Below are 15,841 nucleotides of genomic sequence, written 5' to 3'. Positions count from 1 at the left end.
CTTCAACAGTTCATCCATATATTAATCTGAGTAAGTGCCAGCTGCAGGGGTTGGACAAAAAAAAACAGAAACATCCAACTGGCTGACACAATTAGTTGATTGACAATTGACTATTCTGATTAATATTTTCAGTATTGTTTTAAGCAACAATGCAAAACTTTCCCTTTAGTCAGAGCATCTCATTTGTGAGGATGTGCTTTGTTTTATGTGAATTGAATGTCTTTGGGTTTAAGAGTGTTGGTCTGAAAAAACAAGCAATATGATGAAAGGAAAGTCAGGAAAGTTTGATTTAAAAAAACAATTCCTAGACAATCATGGATCAATTGATTAATGGCGAAAATTTGTGAAAAAATGTATCAATGCAGCCCTCTTGGAAATACAATATAACAGCACTAATCAAAAGCAAGTTTGAAAATCTGTCTTTGGTAAGACTACGTAGTAGACTTAGTGGATTGTCAATCAACTTAATTTAGTTTTTGTAGTGTTAACCAAATATCATGTTGCATTACCGTCCGGTGTTTGTCTATTGTATCGTTACTAGTATTCACCTCTGTAAATACAGTTTAATGGATAAGATTAGATCAGTCTTCACTCCACACCACTTTACATAGCTCTGGACACACTGTGAGACCTTTAACTGTCACTCCCTGACAGCTAAAGGTCTAACAGGAAATGTTGATGAAGATTTACTCTACTTGTGTCAACTGTTTCCCTTTGCCAGTGAAGGTTTCTTGTGTTTCCCTCTTACTGCTTTACATAATTTGTTATGCAATGGAAAAGCCACATTATGAGCTTCTGAAAACTACTGTATATCTTTTATTGTCAGGTGTTTTTATTATTCTGTCCCTGTGCACCTATGCATGCATTTAGTCAATATTAGCATAATGGTGATATTAAAAAGTAAGGTGCTATTTATTTATCTATTTATTTGGCTATTTGTTTTAGGACTATTAAGTCAATGGCAATGACTCCGAGAGCTTGTGTGATGCATTCAGGAACGAGCACGAGGACTCACTGCAGCTCAGGAACACACAGTGAAGACCCTCCTCACTCATGCCTGTTCAGGAGTAATGTGGAAACAATGGGCTCACCGCCTGAGGGTTGGCCTGTGTTTTTGTCTTGCACCAAGTGTTTACTAAAAACACATCAGCCCCCCTGAGAACGAGGTCAGCTCGCTCCCTCTAATCTCCTCTGCAGGCAGAGACACAGTGTCCCCCAGAACAAGGTGTCACCCAGAGTGACCCTCTGGCCACACAGTGGAAACTGCTGTCAGCCATGCTTAGCCAAGGTGCAGCATCAGCGTCCTGCCAAAGGCTCCGATGAGGCCGGAGCAGACTGTCAGGCCTCCAGTTGTCCTGTCAAAGGTCAGTCAGTCTGAGACGGCTTACATCAGGTCTTGGTGTATTTACACCTTCACAGAGGGAAGACATGACAAAACAATGATCAAATATCACAACAACAAAGTTTTTATATCATCTTTTAACTCTATAGTCAATAAGGGATTAGATTTTTTTCTATACAGTATTATAAAAGCATGCTAACAGAAGTTGAAATGGAACAGTTAAATCCTTTAAGTGCAGCTCAACACTGTTATAGTTATGATATAATAAACTTGTATTAAAGGGTCAGTTCCACCAAATCACAAAGCAAAACAAGAAGCAACATGTAATCCCTTGCAATATAAAGCCATGTAGATAGTTTTTGTTTTATTTGTTGAAATTTTTAGATGTCCACTTAATGCACTAAATTGAATGCAGTTTACACTCGTTATTGTATTGTTACTCAGAACAAGTGGAATGGGGGTGAACTTGTGAGTATTTCCATTTCATTCTACCTTATAGTTCTCCACTGCAACTCAAAGGGAAATCTTACTTTTACAGATTAAGATTTTAAATACAAAATGTATGATCAGTTTATACGATATGATACATTGTTATAGATTATTCTGTCCAATAATATATATATATATAATGGTATGTTTTGCAACTAATTCTTATTCATTTTTACTTAAGTATGCAGGATTTTTAATTCAAATGGACTATTTTCACTGTATTATTACAAGTTTTACTTAAGTAAAAGTTATAAATATGTCTTTATCCACTGCCAGACTTCAAAACCATGAGTTTTCAGAGTATTGGCCAATATTTGTCAAGCTTAAACGCCCCTCCAAGTCCCATCATACCATTCTCTCTCCTATACAGCAGGTGACCTCTCCGGACAGACTGCTGGACTTCACACTCCCTATTGTCCTGCAGGATCACAGAAGAACATATCTTGAAGGTTTAGAGAGGTCAATGGTGTTGACCTTTGAGTGACCTGTGTCAACACCAAAGCCTCTGGTCTGAGGCGAGGTCAGTCCTTTTAAGTGCCCTAAAGGGTAAAGATGGAGCAAAAGTCCTCTTCTTTTTCCACACCCGATTGAGTTTAAAAGAGCCTCATTTCCAAAAGAGCTCTTAGTAACTTTTTTATGTGTCACAGCAGGCACATGGTGTCCCCTAAGGATGGCACTCAGACACCCCTAAGTCAAGTTGTCTGAATTACTGTGCATTTAGTTTCTGCAATGACCTTTCAGGGGTTATTTGAGATGACAAATATTTTATTCCTGGCGCGTAAGCATGTGATGGGTGAAGAAAATGGTCAAATCAAGTGTAATGCAGTCCATTATTTAAAAGGTACAGTACATCAAAATGGGACATAATAAGAACTTACAATGACATAATGATGTTGCATATCCTTCTCGTCTATTAACCAAGACATAAATAATATATAAGTAAAAAGAAATGTCCAATTTTGGGTATGAAGTAACCTCACTGACACCCGCGTTTTGGGTCTGAAATGATGACGGGGCCCGGGCTTCGTTACGGTGCTCTGAAAAATTTGAATAATGGACTATGAAAGAAGGATAGATCCAAAGAAAGGGACAGGGGAAGAAAGAAGGTCTTTGGAAAAAGAGGAATTAGATAGGAAGAGAGGGAGAAATAAAGGGAGGGAAACAGTGAAATGGAGACAAAATGAGAAGGAGAGAAGAGAGAGAGAGGGGGCAGTAGTGGTTTGATGTGAGTGTTATCATCAGCTCTCATTCTCAGCATGGAATCTATAATGGGAAAATCAACCTCTCTGACTCCTGTGTAATTGGATTTGCCGGGTCTCGTGCTGAATCAGAGCCCAGTGGGTAGCACAAAGCTTGTTAAGATTGGACAAGCATTGCTGGGCCGCTGGTCCAGGGGGAGAGGTGGGGCAATGGCAGAGGTAACCTTGACAACTTTTCTGGAGTGAAGAGTGAATAATTCAAAAGTGTTGATGAACACTCAACTGGTCACCCATCATAGACAATTGACTGAAAGCTTTCCAAGCATTAATTAATCCATACATTGAGTGAAGCCTGATCTCTTCTCACATTTAGGTCACCAGAGCAGAGAAAATAGACACCTGTGTTACCTTGAGGGCTGTTTTGTAATGGTTACCAGCTAACAGAAGTAAACACTCCCACCCTCTTCACAAGGCACAGCTATTTTAAGACAACGCTTCACAAGAAATTTGAATTCATGTACCAAATCCTCCAATTAAATAAATGATTATCCATTTATGTCTTATTGTTATCTATACGAATAGCATGAAAACAAAGTCTAGGCTCAGCACTTTCAGCAAGTGAGTCAGTGAGTCAGCAGATTAAGAAAATTACGGTTGCCTTCAGGCAACTTCAAAAAGCAAAAGGCCCTCTCTAGAGCCAGTGTTTGGTTTGTCCGTTCTGGGCTACTGTAGAAACATGGCGGTGCAACATGTCGGATGCCACGAGGATGACCTGCCCCCCAATGTACATATGAAGGACTCATTCTAAGCTGATGAAAACACAACAATTGTTAGTTTCAGTTGATTATGCATTAATGAAAACATAGTTATGAATATTATAATCAATTTCTGCCAATAATTCCCCCTAAATCCTACACTAAACCTTTAGGGGAACGCTGGGTTAAAGGTGCTGACCCCAAATCGCCCTGGTCAAGGACCAAGGACCTTTGATACCAGACATTTCCCATCTTTCTTTCCCGTTATTTCCTGTCACTTCTTCATCGTCGAACAAAAATGATTCATAGACATTTCAATGCTATTGGATGAACTTGAATTAAAGGTGCTGTTAGTTGATAATTAGTCTCGCATAGCCATACCAATCTCCACAGCACTGTGTTAGTACTAAAGAAAGGTCTGGCTCTACACATTATCATTCCAGTATGGAGAGAAAAAGGTATTTCTTTAAACCAATCACAATCGTCTTAGGCGCCGCTAAGCACAGGATGCAACGACGGCCTTGTGCAGATAGCCAAAGGGGAGGAGAGTGCCAGCAAAAATAGGCAGCCAACAGCATGCTTATACCTACAGTCTAAATTTGGTGAGTAGTACTAGTTGATAATTGTTTCCACCCAAGCAAAACATGTGGTAATTGCATTTGGGCATCAACCCAGTAGCATTGTACAGAAGCTCTTAGCATTGGCAGCTCAGTCTGCCGCTCAAAACAATGGTGCTCCCCCTGACCAGCATTGTTATACTGAGTAATGAAGCAGTTGGTGATCAGCCTGTAATGTATCCATCTAATCAAAGATCAGTAACCAGATCTGGACTGTGTCAGCAGGGAAGAAGGAGACTGGGGGGGGGGTTACACTGTTGCAGTGATGTAATGGAGCTAGAGAGAGAAGAAGGAGAGAGGGAAAGGGGGATGGTTGGACTGGTGTGGTTTGGATCTTGTTTCTGTATTGTCATGTTACACTCAGTAGAGCAGTAGATACCCAGGTAAGCACTGAGTTAGACCTCCCTGTCCATCCACCTCCCATGGTATGAATCATTAAGCACCGGCCCACAGTGCACTGAGCCTGGGTCAGGATGGTGTGGAAGAGCATGTGCACACGGGCCTCCATGCAGCATCACCAACACTATTTTGACTGCACCATACTGGATGAATGAGCTGCTAAAAACCAGGGGAGAAGACATTAAATGTGTTTTTTAATAGTATTATAGAAGCTGGACTTTTGCCAACTAACTGTCAACAATCCAGTGCTTACAGGTTCACTGATTGGCTTCATGCAAGCAGACACAGGAGGACACGCTGTTCACTCTGGAAGGATTTTTTTTACAGTTTGGATTCTTTTTGAAAATCTGCATCTGACAGCAGAATAATACAACTTCAGAAATGCAGGTTGGAGTTTTCTTTTGTGCTGTAATGTGTTCATTTTGTCATCAGCTTTGTTTCATTTTTTATTGTTTGCTGCAGTTTAGTTGTCACTACTATAAGTGCTGTCAAAGAGTTTCAAAGTTGATACAGGACGTTTGACAGTTCAGTGTGAACTTATGTTCTTTGAGTTGTGGGTTAATACCCAGTTCCCGAAAGCTAAAACGATATGTATCCCATTGTAAGTCACACTCCATGGCTTAAAGTTAGATGAGAAGATTTATACCTCTGTCATAATAAGTTAAATATGAAACTACAGCAAGCAGCCAGTTAGCTTAGCTTAGCACAAAGATTGGAAACAAGGGGAAGCCGCTAGCCTGGATTGGTTTGAAGTTAACAAAATCCACCTACCAGCACCTCTAATGCTCAATGCCAATTAACACATTTTATCTTGTTTGTTTCATCCTTTCAAAACTAAGTGTAAATGTAAAAATGGCAAACCAAATTTAAAAACAGTCTCTCTCATAATCCCATCACAATAGTGACTGTAAAAAAGTTTCAGTTATAAGGCTCTAAAAATGGAAATATGACCAACACATCAGGCATTCAGACAGCGATAAACGTTCCTGTTACTTTGTTGGTAAACTGCAGTGTCCTATAGCAGTAGCTCCCCCCGCCCTCGACTGAAGCTATCTCTACTTCTCCCGCAGATGAGGTCACCCTGTCTCAGGCAACACTGACACTCTAGACCAAGATGAGGGACCATCTCTTAATTAAAATACAATTGGTTGTGCTTTGAGGTAGCAAACCAATTCACCTGATCTGACAATGGCTTAGTGGATTCATTGCATAATCATTCTTACCGCTGTGCATGTGATTGGGCCGACGATTGTTTAATTAACTACAATTACAACCCAGTGCACTTGATTTGTATAATATAAAGCTACAAATAACATATGAACAAGGATACGTTTTTTTCGAGAGTCAAGTGCTTTCTTTAACTCTTTTTTTCTTGTCCTTCACGACTGAGAACGCCCATTCAATGTTCAGCCTTTCCAGCACAGTGTCATTCGAAACACTTGTGCATGCTGCAGACAGCTTCCTTAAAAAGAAATACCTGCAGAACATCAAAGGCAACTTGAATGGAAAACAGCAGACGTTTAGATTTTGTCAGTGCACTGAATGAAAACCTTAAACATTAGCATTGTCATCACCTCTGAATTCAATAATCCTCCTCTTGACAGGAGCTTATCTGTTCATGTTATTACTTGTAATACTGTATGGCAGATCCCTAAGTCACGCTGTCCCAGCATATTGTCTGCTTGTGCTGCCCTGAGAGAAGTTTGTTCCCATGAAGAAAGGGGGTGTCACAGATACCCCACACCAGCACCACTACCATCACATCGCCAGATTGATTCTGACGTCCAAAAAAGGGTTCCTTCAATGATATTGTTCACCTGTCTCATTGGCTTAAAGTGGGTGGCTGGGAGGGGGGAGGGCTGTGGGAAGGGGGTCGGGTGAGGGTTATTGGTGGGGACACGGGGTGAGGGGTATTGTTGAGGAGAGGGGCGAGAGCATTGGGTGCGGGGCTGACAGGTGGAAAAAAAACACTCTCATCTGACTAGCCTCCTCTATCCTACCATGGGGCCCCGTGTGAGCAAAGTAATGAAGTCCAAATTACAACACAGGATTGCTAAGAACAAGCCTCTATTGTTCGCCCTCAGGGCACACTAAATGAGTGTCACAGCAAGCAGCGGGGCACAGACCGTTACTGCACTATTTAGTCTGTCCCGTTGTCTCAAGACGGCCCCGTTTCAGAGGTTCTCAGATCAGACAAATACTGCTCCCCTCCTCCCCCCTCCTTCGCCTTCCCCCTTCCTCTGTACAGCCAACCCCTCCCCAACTCCTCACCCCAAAATAGGCCAAATCTCCTCTATTGTGTTTCGACTGCCTAGTGTGAAATTCACTGTGACGTTAAATGTTTTCTAATGAATAATTACTGAATGGATATGCAGGGGGAATATGTGTAATGGATTGTAGACTGCATTTTAAAGACGTCTTTTTTGTCTCTGCTCCGTGGTATTTACAGGACAAAAACACTTGGCCTTTCTCAGAAGAAATGAGGGCCATAGGCGGAGGATAGAGGCAGGGGGAGGAGAGGGGACGGAGGGCTTTGTGTCAATTAGATCCAATGGATTATCTTTTTTAATGTTTTTACAGAGAGAGTTGAGAATCAAAGGACTTCTGCGTCCAAAGAAGAGAGAGAGAAAAATACAAAACCAACAAAAGCTGTGAAAACCTTTGGTCTAAGTGTTGGTGCTGAGAATGCAAAACAGATTGGTGGAATTTTTCCCACTATGCCTCTTAAATGTGCTGCTGTTTTGGGCTCCCCGAGTCCATTTGCACAGTGTGCTGTGTTTGGTTGGTGTGTCAGCTCTAGTGAACGGCGGGCTGCCGGCCAAGGTCCCTGTGTGCTGTGTAGCGATCATTAGCTTCTGTCTGTTCGTCTGCACAATCACAGAGCTTTGCTTCAAAGACACATAGGACCTCCAGACCTCTTATTTCAATAGAACTTACAGGGACCATGTTTGTGCTTTTTCTGGTGCTGTTTTTCAGCTTCGTCCTCCCCATGGAGGCATTTATACAAACACGCATTCAGTTGCATTTGTCAAAAAAAATGGCTGAGAATCTTGAATATCATTGCTATGCATGTAAAATGTGTTACACTTGTTGTTATTACTTGGCAGAGTTTGTGTCCTCTAAAGTTAAAAGTTAATTTAACGAATAAAGAGACTAAGTTATTAAGTACTGCGAAGTATTGAATGTATAAAATGTTAAATAGAGAAATCCTCAGTTTATGATGCTAAACACCAGATATATTCCCACTGTTATTAGGTTGTGCATCTGGCTACCTTATGGTTAATACAACTTGTTGCACAGGCTCAGCTGGACATGGAGGGCGCCCTGACTGCCAGGGATCGGGTTGGAATCCAGGATTTTGTGCTTTTGGATGAAACCACCGAGGCGGCCTTCCTCAGCAACCTCAAAAAACGCTTCAGCAAAGATCTCATCTATGTGAGTGTCGGAAAGGACGTTAAAATCCTGCTGTCCACGAATGTGTGTGCATCTCAACAAATAAAATGAACATTTTAATTCTATTAGACCTACATTGGCACATTGCTAGTGTCTGTGAATCCCTACAAAGAACTGGACATCTACAATAACAAACAGATGGATCTCTACATGGGGGTCAACTTTTTTGAGCTTCCACCACACATGTGAGTATAAAAACTATGAATATTTGTGCATGTGTGTGTGGTAAGTTTTCTTAGGGTTTGTATGTGAAATATTCAGATCGCTCTGCATCATTACAGCTACGCTTTGGCAGACAACGCCTACCACACCATGCTGTCAGAGTTTAACAATCACTTCATCCTCATCTCTGGAGAGAGTGGAGCGGGGAAGACAGAAGCCTCCAAGAAGATTTTGCAGTATTACGCTGTCAGCTGTCCGAGCACCACTCTGCTCAACACCGTCAGGGACAAAATGCTCATGTCCAACCCTGTCCTGGAGGTCTGGTGGTAACATTTGATATATCATTGTAATGACATACCAAACAGCAGGTTGTGCTCACAGTTATGATTCTGTATGGTATGGTGTTCCCCCACAGGCTTTCGGCAATGCCAAAACATTGAAAAATGACAACTCAAGTCGATTTGGGAAGTATATGGACATTCAGTTTGACAGCCAGGTAAGAATCAAGGGACAGATTCACAGAAGTGCTTTCAATATATACATTAATACATTTTAATTAAGAAGGTTTCTGAGAAGTCCTTTAAGTATAGTTCCCTTTTTTTAAAATAAGCATTACTCTCAAAAAGTCTGTATAGGTTTATACTCCAGCACCACTTGTAGTATAAAGAACAACTTTACACACTTAATCAGAGCCTGATGAAGAACACAAGCTGAAATACATTGGTCTTTGTTTTATTTTTGGACCTAAGGATCAGTTTTTTCATCCAAAAACATTTTAGATTAGAGAAGAAAGTTAACATTCCTTTAATAATACTGGAAAAAAAGCATTTAATAAGAAGATATTTTATCCCAAGAGGATTTTTAAAATCTGTTCAGTGGACCATAGGCTATGTTTTTTCTGCAAGTTGTAGAGCTGTTGTCTTTAGGATCATGATGCCCATAGGGGGATGCTGTCGGAGGCCATATCCTGAACTACCTGCTGGAGAAGTCGAGAGTCGTACATCAGAATCACGGGGAGAGAAACTTCCACATCTTCTACCAGCTAGTGGAGGGAGGAGAGCAGGACCTACTGCACCAGCTGGGCCTGGAGAGAGACTGCCAGCATTATAACTATCTAACCCAAGTATGTTTAACTCAGTGACCCTGTGTTGATAAAATAGACAATGATAATCATTGACAATGTGCTGCTATGTTTGCTGTTTCTGACAGGGAGAGTGTGCCATTGTGTCTTCCATTAATGACAGAAATGACTGGAAAACGGTCAAAAATGCACTTCAAATCATCAACATTGATGAGATTAACACTAACGTAAGTTAGATACTGATTTATTCACTCACTCTTTCCTTCTAACTTGACATTGATTTACACATTTTTCATTCTGTGCAGCACTTGTTTGGGACCGTTGCGAGTGTTCTCCACTTGGGAAATGTTCAGTTTGACTCCGACAGTAAAGGCCGCGCCCTCCTGAACAACAACAATGCGGAGCTGCGTTGGGTCTCAAATGTAAGAAAATAGAAATGAAATGCCTTTAGATATCCATGATTATAACAAACAGTGAAAGTATGAACTCAATGCCATTTTTCCCTGTAGCTACTAGGAGTTGATGCTCACAGTCTCCAAGAGGGACTCACATACAGGAAGATTGAAGCCAAAAAAGATCAGGTGCATGCACGTTAAAATGTGCTTTAGTTTTATTTATGATAAGGTTGTGTTTCTATTTCAACTTTCCCATAGTGTTTAGAATTTAGCTATGATTTTGTCTCACTGTAAAGGTCCTCAGTCCATTCACAATCGATCATGCCATCTATGCCAGAGATGCCTTGGCCAAAGCCATCTATGGACAGACCTTCACCTGGCTGGTCAACAGGATCAACGAGTCCATGGAGAACAAGGTGGGGAGGAAAAGAGCGAGCGTGTGACAAATGACAAGTCCCAGACAGTGAGGATGAGCATTAACTGACTTTATACTTTTGTTTGCCAGGACCTTTCAAGGAAGAATGTAATAGGGCTTTTGGACATATATGGATTTGAAGTTTTCTATGTGAACAGGTGGGCAGAAATATTTCCTATTCTAAGATTGTGGCACTGATTTGATGTTTGATACCCTGATGAAGGCTGTTATGTAACATCTGAAATATGACCTATTTCCTCAGTTTTGAGCAGTTCTGTATAAACTACTGCAACGAGAAGCTGCAGCAGCTCTTCATCCAGTTGACACTCAAGGCTGAGCAGGAAGAATATGAAGCGGAAGATATTGAGGTAAACCTGGGAGGTATAATGAATCAATGACTATGATAGATAGAGTGTGTTCACACTGACTGGTGTTGAATGGATTTCCATTTATAATCTGTTTTTATGTTTCTCCCCTCCAGTGGGAGCCAGTTCAATTCTTCAACAACAAGATCATCTGTGACCTGGTGGAGGAGAAACACAGAGGGATCATATCTATACTGGTGTGTATTCACTGGGAGAGAACAGTTTATTGAACAAACACTGAAGCTGACGTACTGTCATGTGATGATGATAATCTTGCAGGATGAGGAGTGTCTCAGGCCAGGAGATGCCACAGATCTCACCTTCCTGGAGAGACTGGAAGATAAGATGTCAAATCACCCTCACTTTGTCACGTGAGTTTAAAACTAACCTCAACATGGCACACACACCTGCAGGATATTTCAAAAGTAGGGAGGTTTACTGACCAGTGTTGCACATTTGGTTATAAAACCTTTGTTTTAATTATATATGAAGTCACTCTAAATGATACTGTTTAATTCAAAGCTTCTCCTCAACACTAAAGTGTAACTCCGTTCATAAAAAGTTCTGCTGACTGGTCTCTCGTGATGGAGGATTAGGATCGGTCTGTAAAGCCTCTCGCTCTTCATCCCTCTGTCTCTCTCCACCTCTTTGACTGCAGGCACAAACTGGCTGACAAAATGACACGTAAGACTCTGGAGAGGGGAGATTTCCGTCTCTTGCATTATGCCGGGGAGGTCACCTACTGCGTTGTGGGTAAAAGAAACCACAATGTCAAGCCCTGTTACTCAAACATCTAAACCTTCTTTTTCATCTGGCTAACAGCTTTTTTTTTTTTTACATTTTAGGTTTCCTGGACAAAAACAACGACCTATTATACAAAAACATAAAAGATGTAAGTCTGTTATTTAACATTTTGTATTATTTGAGGCAAGGAGTGGTACTATGTATGGGAACTTAATTAGTACCTTGGTTATTATCAGTAGTGTAGAGCTTTGCGCTAAAGTTCCCAAACTTTTTTTACAATACATTTTCTTGATAGCTCTGCTAGCATAGTGCTGCACTCTATTTCTTTATTGTCATCACATGAATCATATTCATAGATCTTTCACAGCAGATATATTGACATGTCATAGTAGAAATTGAACAAAGGAACCTAATCGCATTTATGACAGCTCCGTTCCAACAGTTATTGCAATGCAGCAATTAACAGAGTTATTTGTTACATCTGTGTTTGACAAGTGTAGAAAACTACACTTTAGTTTCTGCTCTTGTGTGATTTTCTGCTGAAAATCACACAAGAGCTGTTGGCAAACAATGTTTGAGTATCACACGATATGTAGAATTGGTGTGTTTTAATCTATGTGTGTGTTATCTCAACTTCTCATAGCTGATTTGTCAGTCTAAAAATGCCATAGTCAGAGAGTGCTTCTCCACAGTGGATTCAGACAGCAGGCGAAGACCAGAAACAGTGAGTCCATGTTTGACCCTCCACATCTTCTCAGCTGTATCACTGATGAAGCGGATGCTATATATTATCAGCAGTACTGAGTTACAAGTCATATACAAGCATTCATTTTCTGGTCATTATGTAAAGTGGGAACAGAGAATTGTTTTTGCACCATGTAATTCACAAGTGGTTCTCAACCTTATTGAGTCACGACACCCCAGAACATTCAGGTTGGTGGTCGCGACTGGCGCCCATTTTGATTGCTCTAATAAATATTGACAATAAATAATGCTTTGTTTTTTAATACAGTTTTGTTTGGTTTTAAAAGATTGCACTGAAGCTTTGTCCAATGAGCTCCAGGCACTGTGGATTTTGATGGTACTGGTGATAAGTGTTCTCTACATAGATTTAAGTGTGTAGATATCTATTCTACCAGATGGTACTGGTGATGAATTTTATTTTTAAAAAGTACATTATTTAATTTTTTTCTTCCTCAACCATCTGGACCCCCCAGAAATTATTTTACAACCCCCTTGTGGGTCACGATCCCCAGGTTGAGAACCACTGGTCTAAATAGAGTGACCACTGAGACAAAGACAAGTCATTTCTTTCTCTGTCAATGGCAGTCAGACTGTGTCATCATTTAGCCATATGTATGTGACAGATGAACTGTTGGGGATTATGACCCTCATGTTGTGTCTGTAGGTGGCGACCCAGTTTAAGAGCAGCCTGCTGAAGCTGACAGAGATCCTCATGGCTAAAGAGGCCTGGTACATACGCTGCCTAAAATCCAATGAGTCCAAGCAGCCAGGTACTTGAATTGGTAGAACATACGTACATTAAACTATTTTGTTAACAGGATGGACATGTTTGATTCATGTCTCTCTCTCACACAAACACAGGTCAATTTGATGAAGCTCTGGTCAGACACCAGGTGAAGTACCTGGGTCTGATGGAGCACCTCAGAGTCAGGAGAGCTGGTTTTGCGTACAGACGCAAATATGAGGTCTTCTTAAAAAGGTATGAAGGACCACAGAGCTTGGGCCTCATGCTTGATTTTTAAATTAAAACCCTCGATTTAAGTAGTTACTCTCCAGGGCATGTTTTGAGTGGGTTGTATGCTGCATCTTGCAGATATAAACCCCTGTGCCCAGCCACCTGGCCTCACTGGAGAGGACTGCCTGCTGATGGAGTGGAAGTGCTGGTTCAACATCTGGGCTACTTGCCAGATGAGTACAAAATGGGACGGTGAGGACAGCACTAACTAAATACAACAGAGAGAACACATTCTATGAGTAACCAAAAAGATTTAGTTATGTTTTCCTTTGTTTAAGAACCAAAATATTCATCCGTCATCCAAGGACACTTTATGCCACAGAGGATGCATTTGAGAAATGCAAACACGAACTGGGTGAGTGCAAATCTGGTGTGATTAAGTGTCAGTCATTACTAGTTGTGCACGGTGATCTAATATTATGCTCTGAATTTGCAGCGACGAGGCTCCAGGCCAAATACAAAGGATACAAAGCAAAGGGAGAGTTCAAAAAACAGAAAGAAGCTGGTAAATGCTACAATGCATGATGTTATGTTATGTGAGTAAAGGAAACTTATTCCGTCTCTCTTATATTTCCTTTTATTCAGCCACTAAGATTGAAACGTGCTGGAGAGGAGCGCAGGCTAGGAAGGAGAGAGAGAAGAGAGCCTGGGCTGTAAAAGTCATCAAGAAGTAAGAAAGGAGATGAAACATCATTACACAGCTCCTCTCAATCTTAATGTCAAATGTTCACTGATACAATATTTTACAATCGCTTTTAGATTCATCAAAGGTTACATGACCAGAGGACAAGCAAAAAACACAGATAACTCAGAGTACCTGGCCTTTGTGAGACAAAACTACTTGAACAGGCTCAAAGGCAACCTGCCAAAGACGGTTTTGGATAAAACCACCTGGCAAACTCCACCAGCAGTGTTGACAGAGGTACACCGATTAATCAGCTGTGTTGTAAAACCGATTACATTCAAGCTTAGCTTTTATTTTGACTCTGTGCATGTTTTTGTTCTTGCCAGACATCAGAGATACTGCGTAAGCTTCACTACCGTCTCATGGTGCGGAGGTATGTGAGAGGAATCACTCCCCAGAAAAAAGCCCAGGTAACATACATGTAAACACATTATCTAAGACTACATCTTCATATTATGTTTTTGGAGTGATTAACTTTGTACTTTTTGTCCCTTCAGTTTCAACTGAAGCTTCTAACCAGCTCCATCTTCAAGGGCAAAAAGGACAGTTATCCACAGAGTGTCGCTCCACCTTTTGTGGACACCAGAATCAGTAAGTAAAGGACACATTCACGTTACGCCCTTTTCCTGTTGATCCTTTTTACATCATTTGATATCTCTAGGTGAACAAGACATTAACATGAGGGTTCTCCAGATGATTCGCAATGAGCACATTAAGGTAATAAAATGTCTTTATGCGCCCGGAGTAAATACAGCCTCACATCAAACACAACTCACTGTGTTGTGTTCTGTGGTTCTGTACAGTACAGTGTCCCGGTGATTAAATATGATAGGAACGGTTTCAAACCAAGGCCACGACAGCTCATCCTCACCCAGACAGCTGCTTATGTGATAGAGGAAGCCAAGATCAAACAGAGAGTGCTGTACACGTCTCTCAAAGGTAAGGACAATGTGAAATTAAACATTTCATCGTTAGGGATGTTTTCATATCAGGCTTAAAGTTTCTGTAATCTACTCATTGCAGGTATTTCGGTCAGTAACTTGACGGACAGCATCATCGTATTCCACATAACATGTGAGGACCCTAAACAGAAGGTATGTGGACATATGTAATATATATGGAGATATTTGGGCTTGCCTTTTTCTTTTTACTTGGGCCACTAATATAGCACTGGGAAAGTTTGTGGAAATTGGAAAGAACTAATAAAGTGGAACAAATGAAACGTGTTTGATATTCTGACTCGAGTACAAATGAACAGAGATCAAGAGTGCACTTTCTTCAGTGTTAAAGCAGCGTTACTCTACTGAATATTATTGAAAGGAAGCATACAAAGCTGAGTAAATTGTTGAGTCATACAGCTCATTTACACAGATGTTTAGGTAGAAGTTCCTTAAATCCAATAGAACATTGCAGTTTGTATATTGGTTCCATTTGTCTGATTGTGTATTGTTTTGTGATTGTTTCAGGGGGATCTTGTAATGCAGTGCGACACATTGTTTGAGTTTATGACCAAACTCAGTGTCATTGCTAACAAACAGAATGCAATCAAAGTGGTTCAGGGCAGGTGAGTCCGTGCTTAAGAAAGAATCACACAGGTTGGATTTGATATGTGCTTCAATCTAAAACTCTTGTGCATCGACTCTCAGCATCAAGATTGAAATCCAGGCAGGTAAAGAGAGTGCGGTGGACTTCAGCACCGGACAGGAGCCCATGGTATACAAGGCGAAGAACGGACACCTCATGGTGGTGAGAGGAGTGCTGTTATGATGATATATGAGATATATATATATATATATATATATATATATATATATATATGATATATGATATATATACAAATATGATGCTCTGCTCAAAATAGAGGATACAACATGAATCAAGCTGTTTGCCACCGCAGGTTTCCACTCGGGCTAGGACCCGGTAACATGTGTGGGGTTGAGACGACACACAAGAAGCCCCTGCATATTTCATCAGGAGACCC

The 15,841-nt window shown here is 40.8% G+C and overlaps 1 protein-coding gene across 1 annotated transcript; it reads left to right on the top strand.

Annotated features, from left to right (window-relative positions):
• Positions 1-8,076: 8,076 nt before the first annotated feature.
• On the top strand, positions 8,077-15,794 carry myo1ha (myosin IHa). The gene is given in 32 exon segments (XM_068703269.1): positions 8,077-8,096; positions 8,098-8,236; positions 8,324-8,439; positions 8,536-8,734; positions 8,832-8,912; positions 9,360-9,539; positions 9,626-9,724; positions 9,803-9,919; positions 10,007-10,078; positions 10,189-10,308; positions 10,398-10,465; positions 10,570-10,675; positions 10,789-10,869; positions 10,952-11,043; positions 11,331-11,425; positions 11,518-11,564; positions 12,060-12,140; positions 12,825-12,930; positions 13,022-13,139; positions 13,254-13,367; positions 13,454-13,530; positions 13,612-13,680; positions 13,761-13,845; positions 13,935-14,097; positions 14,187-14,270; positions 14,358-14,451; positions 14,522-14,577; positions 14,664-14,799; positions 14,884-14,954; positions 15,327-15,424; positions 15,507-15,606; positions 15,758-15,794. Coding segments are annotated over 32 exon segments (3,111 nt in total). The 3' UTR covers positions 15,785-15,794.
• Positions 15,795-15,841: the final 47 nt, after the last annotated feature.

This window comes from Cebidichthys violaceus, unplaced genomic scaffold (assembly GCF_023349555.1).
Source record: "Cebidichthys violaceus isolate CVI_PGR_0920_01 unplaced genomic scaffold, fCebVio1.0.p SCAF_9, whole genome shotgun sequence".
In the NCBI taxonomy this organism is placed as follows: domain Eukaryota; kingdom Metazoa; phylum Chordata; class Actinopteri; order Perciformes; family Stichaeidae; genus Cebidichthys; species Cebidichthys violaceus.
Note: the sequence above shows the minus strand (reverse complement) of the source record. Positions and strands in the feature narration are given on the sequence as shown.